Below are 13,104 nucleotides of genomic sequence, written 5' to 3' on the forward strand. Positions count from 1 at the left end.
TTATTTCAGCACCAGTCAGTGAAACTTTCCTCCATTTTAAATGGCCAAAATGACATCATTCACCTTTGACATCAGTTTTCTCACCTATAACTATTTACAAAACATCAAAGCCTAAATAATGATTATTCACTATAAATTCAGCCTTTTAAGCATTATCTCCTATTTTCATGTAATTAAAGACAACCATATGTACTCAGACAATTGTTGTTGTTTCTACTTCCCAAACTCTGGTTCTGTTTCACCCCTCCTAAACATCAGGTGTGGTATGTAATATCCGGATAGCACCACAGGACAGAACCGAATTTAGTTATGTAACACGTGTTTTTGCTTTTAAAGGTTGCAGTGAAAGCAATAATGGAGCAGGTCTACTCTTGCATAATCCATATAATAAAAGTAAAGAATAAACCATGACTTTGTTGGCATTGATATGAGCACTGAAAATGCATGACCCCAAGAAATTTAAAAAGGTCTTTCTTTATATACTGTGCTTTAAGTGAATTTTGTATATACTTTTATATTACCTTTGTCTTGAGTTTTCATTCATTCATTTCATTTATGTTCAATACAGCTGGTGTGTAAAAAAGATGAATAATCTTTTGTAATTCTTTTAGAATAGAAAAAAGAAAAAAAAAGTCTTATTTTTATTTTGTCATGGCTAGGAAAGCATGATGAACTATTTACATTACACTGTTACATTCAAGGTGAAGTCAAGTGTGTGTGCACTTCAACTTTGATTCAGATGAATTAACAAGAAGCCTGGATTACTCATGACTCATTACTCGCACCAAAATACAGGTTTAGAGACAATTACATGAATCACTCTGACACATTGCCTGACTTTATTGTAATATTTGTATTTTAATTAAAGGTAAAAGAGTATATATTTAGAACTCTTAATTTTCATGACATGAGCCTATGATGCAGATTTAATGTGCGTTAATGGTGCAGCCATAAATGTTAATCCATCCGCATGTGTGTTTAGTGTGCAATAAAATATAGATAAGCAAAGACAATCAGTGTTGCTAAATGTTCAAGAAGAGGAGAAGAGGTTTTATTACTAATCAATGTTCCATCCATGACATGAACTGAAATTTCAGGGAAAGGAAGCTTATCTGGATAGACAACAAACATCACTGAATGATCACTGAGCTGAACATGTTGACATGATGATGTGGTAAGTGAAAAATGTGTGGTGTGCGTGGCCTTTACTTCAGTGACTATGTGTCATAATACAAAATGTATTATAAATGGGTTCCATTAATCAACTTTTAACAACAAATCTTGTAGGAATGATGCATAAATCCATAAGAAAAGCTCACCCGGACTTACAAGGAGAATCTTGCAAACTTGTATTTGTGAGATCATGTTGGATGGACAGTATAGAGATGGTACTAGAGTTGAGCCATATGACAAAAATATTTTCACATTTCTACTATACAAGATATGTATCACTAATCAGGTTGCATTTTTTTTATTTTAAATCCGATTTTTGTGAACGAAGATACTTTTTTTTTTATGTTCAAAACTGAAAAAAATATTTATGAAAATAAAGATTTAACACTAAAAAGAAGAAAACATTTTAAAGTGCACCTATTATGCTTTTTCAGATATTACCTTTCATGTAGTGTGTTATAGAGCTGTTTGTGAATGTAAAAATCTGCAAAGTTTCAAAAATCAAAGTGCACGACAAATGGAGTTATTGATTTTCAAAAGAAAGAACCAATTCTGAACAGCTAAACCGAGTCATCAGTAATACCAGACTTACTTCCTGTACAAACTTACGTACGTTTATAACAAAGAAACCCGCCTCTGATCTTCATTGGCTGCTCACGAACAGTGTGTACTTTGACCCGCCCTCAATCATTACAGTTGTACGTGTGTCCTGAAAAAATTGGGTTCATGTCTAGAAGATGTTGTTTTCTGCGCTGCAAAAGCAAAACCACTAGGATGAGGATGTAAAGTGTCAGTGGTTAAAATTAATTTTAAAACGATATCACAGCAGTTCAACTCTGACCTTCGTTTGTGTTCCCGTCATTACCTTGACAACTGCTTCTCAAATCTAGCTGAAGTCAACATGGGACTTACGAAACAATTATCCATTAAAGATGGGGCCATACCCACTTTATTTGGACCATCTGGATCACAACCTGTAAGTATTTATGTGTATATTTTCTACCGAGTGTTCCAAATGCATAGTTATGTGTTTTACACGTCTACAGCCAGTGCACAGCTGTTAACCTGTTAGCTGTTGGCCTCTGTTAACCGGCTAACACGCTATTGCCAAACTGCATATAAACTTACCGTTGAGAAACACCCTGTTCTCATCGTGCTTGCGATGGTGATTCGGGTTGATCTTCCGATGTATCACTATCGGACTCAGGCCCAAATTGGTAAAGTAAAACCAGCATTATTACTGAGCTGAAGTTCAGATATGGTAATGGTTGTTTCCTTTCTGACACGCACTGTAAGCTGTAGACCAATCACAACAGACTGGAACATCTGACCAATCAGAGCAGAGTAGTCTCTCTGAAAGGAGGAGTTTAGAGTGAACGGATCCTTGAATGAGTTATTTGTGACCCTGAAAAGAAGAAGTGATGCTGCAATGTAAATTATGAGAAAATGAAAGTGTTTTTTGACCTTGGATGCATGTAAATCTATTGTATGAGACAATTAGGCATGTTTAAAAAGCATAACAGGTGCACTTTAAATCTATAAAAATGTAAAACAGTACATTTTTAATGATTAAGTAAAAAAAATTAACATCAACTCATGCTTTTAGTGAATTTTATGATTATTAAGTTAATAAAAAAGATTATATTTCAGAAAAGCAAAAATTGTTACACAATTTGCCACAATATCAATATTATATTGTCATATTGCCCAGCATTAGATAATAGGCCAAGTGGATTTTAATTTTCATTGACCAGTTGTGCAGAATATTAATGAACTCATGATTTGTCCTCACACTGGCGCCTCAGGGCATTCATCTAGAAATTATTCATCAGTGTTTGTATAATAGCATATGCCGCAAGCCCTCGCCACTGACTTTATTCGTGTTAGGCATAAACTGTAATTATGCTTTTCCAAAGACCATTAATTTCAACAGTCTGCTTACTGTTTTTAAACAATGTACCAGAAACACTGAGTTAGCTGACTGTGGAGCTCAAATCACTGCTCATCGTGGCAATGGAAAACATCCACACTGAATGACAGAAACCTCATAAAAATAACAAAATAATCAGAATTAGACATGAACACAAACCTTTCAGTTGTTTGTGTTCAGTTGAACCGAGTTCACTTCTCAGATTAAGAAAGCTGTTGGTGCAATACAGTACACTGCTACTAGTTTACAAATCTCTTTACAGTCTAGCTCCTTTATGCCTTATGGAGTTCTTATCCTTTCATAACCCCTCTAGAATTTTCAGGTCATGTGATCAAGCGCTACTAACGGTTCCCAGATCTAGACTGAAGCTTAGGGGTGATCATGCTTTCGCTGTGGCTTGCCCTGAGGTTTGGAATAGCCTGCCTCTACATATTAGAACTGCTTGTACTTGAATTATTTTCAAATCCAAGTTAAAAACTTGTTTATTTTCCTTGGCATTTAACCAGTCATAGAGATATTACTAATAGTTTTATAGTTGTTATATGATCGCTATGTAACGACTGTTACAATATATATATATATATATATGTATATATATATATATATATATATAAATATATATATATATATATATATATATATATTTATCTTATTCCTATCTCAGCTTTTGTAATTATTGTTGTAAAGCACTTTGGTCAACCTATGCTGTTTTTAATGGTGCTATATAAATAAACTTGACATTGACATTGACTTCAGCAATGCCTAGCTCTTTTGCCTAAACGTTTGTTTGTAAGAGATGTGTCACTCAAGGATGCTTATGAAAGTTCAAGTTATCTGACCTCTCTTTTGAATGTTGAGAACTTGAGCTCTTGGGTGGGAAACATTAAAACAAAAAACAAAACAAAAAACAAGGATGTACAAACAGACAGACAAGAAAAACAATCTCTGTATGCAGACTACACCAAACTCAATTTACAAGCCTGACTATTCCTCACACTGAAGTGCTATAGAGGAGCCTAATCATTATAATTTGCCAGTGTTAGTGAGCTCACACACTGGCATTGTTCTGAATATGTGCCAAGCTCTGGCATGGACACAAAGAGTCTCTGGATAAGCTTTAACATAAATTGGTCCTTGACTATAACTGGCTAGTACGTCCTTTAGTAAAAATAGATTTGCTCATGACAGATTGAATGTCTGATTCTTCCACCACACATTGTTTCAGGGGTTATCAGACTTTTTGAAGCCAAATTTTTTAAGTATCACATTCATTATTCCAATATGCACAGTAGTATTCTGGCTATGTATTAGAGCCCTACAGCTTATTTATTTATTATTACTGAACTTTCCACTGACAGAACACATTAGGCACAAGTCTACACTCTCTATCTGCCTACTTGTTTTTGAGTTATTTAAGTTGGAATAAAAACCAGTTCAATTTAAGGGAGCAGTCAAACTGGCTAATAATTATAAAAACTCAATAATAATAAAAAAATTTTTTGAAAATGGTGGATTGTGATTTCCACCAGGGTAACAAAATAAAATAAATAAATAAATAAAAACACGCATAGAGTTCCTGACAACCCCTGGAGGTCCCCAGACACCACTTTGAGAGCCACTGACATTGTTTTGAATATTCAACAAGCTCTGGCATGGAAAGACAGAAGCAGATGGTGTGTCTGGATGAGCTTTAATGGATTGACTCCATGTGCTGGGATGGACTTGAGCTCTGGATGATTCAGCTGCAGGCAGACAGAACGCCACCATCTTCAACCTGCATGTAAATGTCGATTATATAAGCTAATTAGGCATTTTTGTGCTTGACTCCCCCAGATTACGTTGTCTTAATCCATTGTAGCTGCCTCATCCTTTTTCTCCAGTCAATCTAATGACTTTTAATTCAATGGAGCAACTGTCATATTAGAGAAAAGAAGCTTTTGACTGCATTGTAGTGGCCCTTCTTCTTCACTCTCGTTTCTTCTTTGTCTTATAGAATCCAACAGCGGTTTGTAATGACTTGGAATGCGTCACATTGACTAAGTACTTGCTTTAGCGGAACAGACGGTTGTTTTTTAAACAATGTTGCTTTTCTTGTACAGTAGATGCAACCATGTTTATTCCAAATTAGTCATGAGCATTTCTCATGTTTCTGTCAAAGTCATTCACTTGAGCAACACCCGGCTGCTATTGTGTGGAAGGGATGTGGCCGTCAAGGGCGCTCACAGATGTTCAACATCTCTAGTGACATTGCTTGGTATATTTAGTTATCCATATTTGAAATTTGCAGAATCAATCTGGGGGGAAAAAGCATTAAAAAAGGATGCATCAATGAGCAGACTCCAAAGAGACAGAGGCTGTTCTGGTGTTCCCTAGCAACAAGCTAATCCTGAGGTTTTGTAATAGAATTGAAAGCCGGTTTGTCTGTGATAACAATAACTTCAGCTCCACCTGATCACTAGGTTTGGCTTGTGCCTCGGCTTTCATCAAAATGGTTTCCAATTACAATTTCCACCTAATCCAATAATCCAGTTGTTGTATTTGTGAAAGAAGGAAGCAAAAATGAAATGCAGTCAAATAACCTTGTCATCAGTCAAGCTTTCATTACATGCCTGGGCTTGAGGGCTGTCCATCATTGATCAGTATGAAAAATCAAATTACAGTCCCCATGACTAGAATTCCCTTGAGAAAAATGGGTTTGTGACAAATCCATACATTTGACCAATTTCTTGCCTGATTATTCCATGATATAAGAAATATGCATGCAGATTAATAGGTTTGTTCCCTGTCAAGACACATTGTCTGTGTTGAAAGTTCCATTGTAGTGAAGCCATTTATTTTAATGCTCTGATACAGTAACCAGAGAAACACCATCTGTTTGCAGCTGTTTGAGAGAAAGACAGATGATGCAATTTCCAAATGAGAACTCTCTGAGCTAATATGACAGTCATGAGGGATCCGTTTTAATGGTTTTCCAGCAAACATCTAAAACCAGGAAGATTGACACTGTATATTGGTGATTAGAAGCAGAGCTCACTTCATAAGACTGAAATGCTCAATTGCAAGTGGAATAATTGATCCTTGGAACATTTGCACAATTAGAGAAAAACCCTGGCGAGAAAAATAAATGGTGTGATAATTTATCTGGTGTAAAGGGGTTTTGGATGACTCCATAATCATCAGGCTGATAGCCTGCGGTGTCACAATGTTGTGCTATATTAGAGTTGAGTGAATAAGCAGGTATTTTAGCAAAGGTATTTGTGGCATTTACTTTTGAACTTTTTAATGCCAGAGTGACTGTTTGCTTTGTTTTACTTTTAATATGATTTAAAACTTTTGACCATCTACAACGCATGCTGTTGTAATCCAGTCAGTGTGCACATACAGCGCATGGATGTAACAAAATCTGAATACATTATTTGGAATGAGCAGAATGCCAGAAACTTTCACATGGTATTTTCTGGGCGAGATTAGAGATGTGCGTTGGGACTGCGATCCTGTAGGATGCAACAAAAACAAAGTTGCACAAGCGGGAGGTTTTCACGTTCATGCAGATATGAAGCATGTGGGACACTGCCACAAGACCACAATGCATTTATAGTAGAGATGCACCGATAATGATATCGGCCGATACGGATAACCGATTATTCAGAGTGATATCGGCCGATACCGATAACCGATACCGATAGTTCTGCTTTTTATACCTTCTTTTAAATTAATAATTATTAATTCCACAATTCTGAAAGAAATGCAAATAAAAACTTTATTCTCTCCATTTCAAAAAGTTGTTTCACAGTAACTGGTCTCATAAACAGAAAACACATTACTCTAATTAACATTAACACGTGAACTAAATTCTGAGGATTAAAGTAAGATTTCTTAATTTATTGAATGTTATTAATTCATATTAACATTGACTGAATTCTAAAAAACCTCCTGTTAGTCTCACATTCACTCACCACAAACACAAGCATTTCTACTTCATCATTGACATCAAACTGGTAATATATAATATAAACTTTTTTATATATTAACATTAACTGGATATGATACTGGATATATATACTACTCTACAAATATATTTTTCTGTGCAGTATATACTTTTTTGTCAACTCATATTCATTTAAATCTTTCAATGATGTACTGGCCCTTTAATTCAGCTCGAGCAGCGTGGCAAAAAAAAATAAAAATTGACTCGACGCCGAAACTCCCGCTTCACTGCTGCAGCGGTGCAGTGAAGATCTTACAGAGATTACAAACTGCAGTTTTGTCATCATTCATCACGAGACATCATCTTTACACACAGCACGAAATTGATGTGTTTTCCCGCACTCTTTTTATTGACAGGATAGAATCGGCCCTGATCATTGGATGTTTTTAAACTATCGGCCGATGGCCGGTAGTGGGGAAAAATTGACTTTATCAGCCGATACCGATTATCGGACGATACATTGCTGCATCTCTAATTTAGAGCATTAAGTCATTCATGTTTAGGAACTTCCTGGTCAGTGTCGCTGTGGTATGAATTATTTTATACCACATACCATATGCATATACATGTTCAGCTATGGAGGGTGCACGGTGGCTTAGTGGTTAGCATGTTCGCCTCACACGTCCGGGGTTCGAGTCCCGCCGGGGCCATGTGTGTGCGGTTTGCATGTTCTCCCCGTGCTGCGGAGGTTTCCTCTGGGTACTCCGGTTTCCTCCCCCAGTCCAAAGACAGGCATGTAGTATGAATGGTAGTAGTGTATGAATGGGTGTGTGAGTGTGTATGTGATTGTGCCCTGTGATGGACTGGCACCCTGTCCAGGGTGTACCCCGCCTTGTGCCCTTCCTGGGATAGGCTCCCATGACCCTGAAAAGGAGTAAGCGGATGGATGTTCAGCTATGGATATATCAGCCACACACTCCTGATTTGTTCATAAGCATTGTAAATTCACAAAATATATTCATGAAAACAATCAAGACTTTTCAAAAGGTTAGCCTATTAGCAGGTGCTTTATCTTCATAAATTCCAGATTCTGCGGTAGAAAGAGGTTGCCAAAACATACACTTAAGTGGAGTATACATCCAATCAAGTGTTTTGTCTGACATTTACAATAATAAATTAGTCATCATCCTTCTATGACTATTAGGTACCCCACAGTGCATAAATTTATCATAAAAACATACAATTACTTATCATATCAGTGCAAATGTGAGGCGTAGTCAGGAGCTTTGGTGCCATAGGTATCAAATCTATCTTTCTCTTTTATTTCATCCGATTTATGAATTTCTGAATTTGATGAGTTCTCCCCGTGCTGCGGAGGTTTCCTCTGGGTACTCCGGTTTCCTCCCCCAGTCCGATTTCATTCATTTCATCCGATTTATGAATTTCTGAATTTAATGAGTGAGCATGCTTGGTACTTCAGTGGCAGACTGGGATTCAGGTGCTAGTGAGAATGACAATGTGGATTAGATTTTACCAAATAAAATTAGTAGATTTCTTCAGGTCTGAAACACCTTGAGGTCAGTGACCTTCATGCGTTTACTAAATCACTAACTAAATCAAACAGCACTGTGTCTTTCTGTGCTATTTCATCTATGACAGTTACCTAAACAATGCAGCCCTGTTCATCAATTGTGCTTGCATCTGCAGACATTGTTATTTTGAAAGTACACACCAGCCAGAATTTTTGTTTACATCTAGCTGGTGTGTCTGGAATGAACTAGAGGTTATATTTTATCTCTGCTTTTGCAAGAGTCAAATACTAGTGCTTCAAAAGGCAAACCTCTGCTTTTTTCACCATAATAGTTTAATCTGTTATAATCTCCACGGGAATTACAGTAAATTAGCTTTACTGGATGCCTAAGCACCAATATGGCTTATTACCTCTTTGTTAACTGCTATGCTGAAATAAATAAATAAATAAATAAAAATACACTAATCTACCATGAGCTTTTTGTATATTTTGCAGGAGGCTTTAAAAGCCTTTTCACAAACTCTACTGTCATAAATAAGTCCATAAAAGCATTTATGCTTTTATGGACCACTGAGTAATTCACTGTCTGAGCTCATTAGTATAAAATGCTTTCAGATTGATAATATAGAAAGATAGCAAATTATTTTCCTGCATAGAAACCAGATGCTATGCTTATGAATTATGCATTATTCTCATTAAGTACCTATTTTCACAGACACTGGAGAGCACTTAAAATCTCATTTTAATAGTCCAGACACAACTGCCCCTTCAAAGCAGCGACTAACTTTCCTGATTAGAGAATCTTTCAGATGAGAATTTATGCATAAGACTTTTCCTTCCTTTGAAATGAAAATATTTTTAATGCAGTGCAGATGCCACTCCTTATAAATCGTGAAGGCTCTCATATAAGACGATGAAAACCGCAAGCAACATTGTACAGTATACTTTGTGTTCTTTGGTACATGCGTTAGTATTAAAATTGTCTGCGATGGGATGAGAATTTTTATAGCACGCTGAACGTGGCTGAATTGAGTCTGTTGAAATGGCCATTTCTATGCACAATAGAATGTCTCCTATTAAAATGCATGCTCTTTCTCACCTCTATTTCTAACTCTCTGTGATTTCAATACTTCCAGATTACTTTAAAGACCTCAATAATTATCTGCATTCATTTCAAGGTGGGGAAGTGCTACCACATTCATCTGTTCATATGTGCAAAGCCTGAGAAATTGGGTGATTTGTTGTTGCCTAATTATGATGAGAGCTGTGTAAGTCAAGGAGAAGAATGAATTATGAGTTGAAAAAATTTCATTTCCGCCTTTTTTGGGGGTTCATGATCAGCATTACCCTAACCCGTTTTATCTCTATACTAGTGTTATTGTGTATAGGTGTGAATTGTTTGCCCACCAGGGGGCATCTCCAATCACCCTGGTTACCAGCAGCTAAACACTGAGTCATGATACTCTACAAACAGAAACCCAACTATGTCCTGATGAGTCTTATAACAGAATAAAATAATTCCTTTGTTTATTCTGATTGAAGATGTCCAATAAGTTCATTTCCATTCTGCAGGTGGAATGGAACGCCTATGTACTGCTAGAAATGGTTAAATATGAGTTTGGTTTTCAAACTAATCTCTCTCTCTTTTTTTTTTTAAAGGGCTGCAGATTATTACCAGACTAAGATGAAGGTGTATTAACATTAACATAAATTAATTAGGGGTGTAATGCAATGTTGCTATCTGTATCTGTATGGTGCTTCAATTATTCATACCTGTATCAGTATTCAGATTTAAATCTGAAATAAGCAGAAGTTTTTGTTTGTTTGTTTGTGATGTAGGGAAGTGCACAAGACAGTATCTTATCTTTAATCCCACTTACACGGTTACAGAATATTTGTTTGTACCCACCAGTGACAATTTCTAATGAATTTAATTAGCTGTATTTCTCTTGCCCACATGAAAGTAAAAATCTCCTCCTCATGTGGAAAAAAGTAATAGCGTGCCTCCCATTTGTATCTGTATTTGAATCTGTTCAGTCTGAATAACCTATACTATATTAATATTACAATCCAGTTGTTCTAATGTCATCTTCAGTACCAATTTTTCTGCAATAGATTTTCCTGTAATTTTCCATTATCATTTCCTACCAGTTTTATTTACATATATCTATCAACTCTATCATACGTGAAAATTATTTGCAAAATGAATTGAAATTTATTACAGCACTTCTGTGTGATCTGCTTCTATTCACTACAGATACACCAAAATGAAGACTGCTACAAACATCTACATCTTTAACCTGGCCCTGGCAGATGCCTTGGCTACCAGTACTCTCCCCTTCCAAAGTGTGAACTATCTCATGGGCACCTGGCCTTTTGGGGACATCCTGTGCAAGATTATCATGTCCATTGACTATTACAACATGTTTACAAGCATCTTCACGTTGACCACTATGAGTGTAGACCGATACATCGCCGTGTGCCACCCTGTGAAAGCTTTGGACTTCAGGACCCCCCGCAATGCCAAGATTGTCAACGTCTGCAACTGGATCCTGTCTTCTGCTATTGGTCTGCCAGTCATGATCATGGCTTCAACTATTACTACACTCGACTCCCATAGTAGCGGTATGTGTGTTAACTTATTACATAATTAAAATACCTTATGTAAATGTATTTGTATTTTCCTTAAGGAACTAGTGAGAGTTTTAGATATTATAAAAAGAATGGATTGAGTGCAGTGGATAAAGTAAATATAATATGATAAAAACCCTTTTATTTAGGATCATGTTCAGAATAGTGATATGAGTATAATGGAAGCGTTTTGTCCTTTTACTTGACAGCTTTATATGAAAAAATAGCAAGCCTAAAACTGAGCTGCAAATCTGTATTTGTGTGTCAAAAATAGTCAAGTATCTAACTGAACATATTCATACCACATTTTCTAGTGTTACAATCTGGAACTGAAAATGACTTAATTGAGATTACATGGCATGAATCTACACAAAATAGCAGATAATATTGAAGTGTAAATTCAATATTTTTTGCTAAATAAATTACAAATAAAAGACCCCAGAGTTTGTTAACAGCTCATACAAATAGTTAATAACCAGTTTTTTGAAATTGAATAATGAGCACAGCAAGCACATGTAGGTCTGATTGTCAGGTGTCCACATACTGTTGGCCATGTGGTATGCAAAATCAATGAGCTTTATTTGTTGGAATGGTGTATGGAAATACTACACTAAAAATGTGGGACATATTAATTGGGGGGAAAAAAAAACATTAAGTGGCCCCAATCCATGCCAGCAAAATGCCATCATAGCATGATAGAGCCACTGTTTTTCATAATTTGTCACATATCTGACAAGAGATAAAGCACTGTTGGTGTTTTTAATCTTGTTTCAGTGTACCATTTTGTGCTCATTCTTTCTCCCACTGCAATAGGCATTGTTGACTGCACTCTTGTGTTCCCTCACCCATCCTGGTACTGGGAGAACCTGCTAAAGATCTGCGTTTTCATCTTTGCCTTCATAATGCCTGTGTTGATTATCACGGTGTGCTACGGCCTGATGATCCTGCGCTTGAAGAGTGTCCGCATGCTGTCCGGCTCCAAGGAGAAAGACCGCAACCTGCGACGCATCACCCACATGGTGCTAGTGGTGGTGGCCGTCTTCATTGTGTGCTGGACCCCCATCCACATCTTTGTGATCATCAAGGCCCTGGTGACCATCCCCAGCTCTCTACTGCAGACCATCACCTGGCACTTCTGCATCGCCTTGGGTTACACCAACAGCTGCCTAAACCCGGTGCTCTATGCCTTCCTGGATGAGAACTTCAAGCGCTGTTTCCGTGAGTTCTGCATACCCAGTCCATCAGTGCTGGACCTGCAGAACTCGATGCGTTCAACACGCACCCGCAACCAACAGCGTGAGGCTCAGTCCAGTCCCACAGTAGACCGAACCAACCGGCAGGTATGACTAGCAGTGGAGATGTCATCACTGGATTTGCGCTGCCAGCCCAGTGTTGACATCAACTCAGAACTCACACAAGTCACCACAGGTCTCTGAGTTCTGTCGGGGTGAAACTACCGGTCAGCTGTGATGATCATGGAAATCTCCCATGCCAGTCTAGATTAATTATAAACAGTACATGTCACATGCTAGCAAAGTAGTGTGACTCATCCACACCACATATTCACTCAAGCTGAATTTAGCTTCTTAGAGGTATAGTGTACCAAACGGAAACCTTATATGAACACGAAGGCTTCGAGAAGCCCAGGATTGCTTGTGTAAACTATCTGGCATGTTGTCCGTTACACCAATTATGTTTTATAGGCCAACATTTGCTGTATAATCAACATTACATTTGTGCTTTCCTTTTTCTCTAATGGTTTGTTCATGACTGTCCAATCAGAAAAGGACTGAAAAGAAATAGTTTTATCTTCATCTCCAGTTTCTTTAATGCTGTAAATATATTGTAAATAATATTTTCCTAAACAAAATCAGTGCATTATATTTGTCAAAATGTGCCATTGGATTTAAT

At 37.0% G+C, this 13,104-nt stretch overlaps 1 protein-coding gene across 1 annotated transcript in view; it reads left to right on the forward strand.

The window, feature by feature from the left end:
- oprm1 (opioid receptor, mu 1) overlaps positions 1–12,842 on the forward strand; it is a 30,074-nt gene extending 17,232 nt beyond the window's left edge. The window contains exons 2-3 of the mRNA XM_053621828.1: positions 10,820–11,193; positions 12,007–12,842. Of these exons, the coding sequence (XP_053477803.1) occupies positions 10,820–11,193; positions 12,007–12,539 (907 nt within the window). The 3' untranslated portion in view covers positions 12,540–12,842. The remainder of the gene's footprint in view (positions 1–10,819; positions 11,194–12,006) is intronic.
- Positions 12,843–13,104: the final 262 nt, after the last annotated feature.

The sequence above is a fragment of the Ictalurus furcatus genome, chromosome 3 (assembly GCF_023375685.1).
Source record: "Ictalurus furcatus strain D&B chromosome 3, Billie_1.0, whole genome shotgun sequence".
NCBI classification, from domain to species: domain Eukaryota; kingdom Metazoa; phylum Chordata; class Actinopteri; order Siluriformes; family Ictaluridae; genus Ictalurus; species Ictalurus furcatus.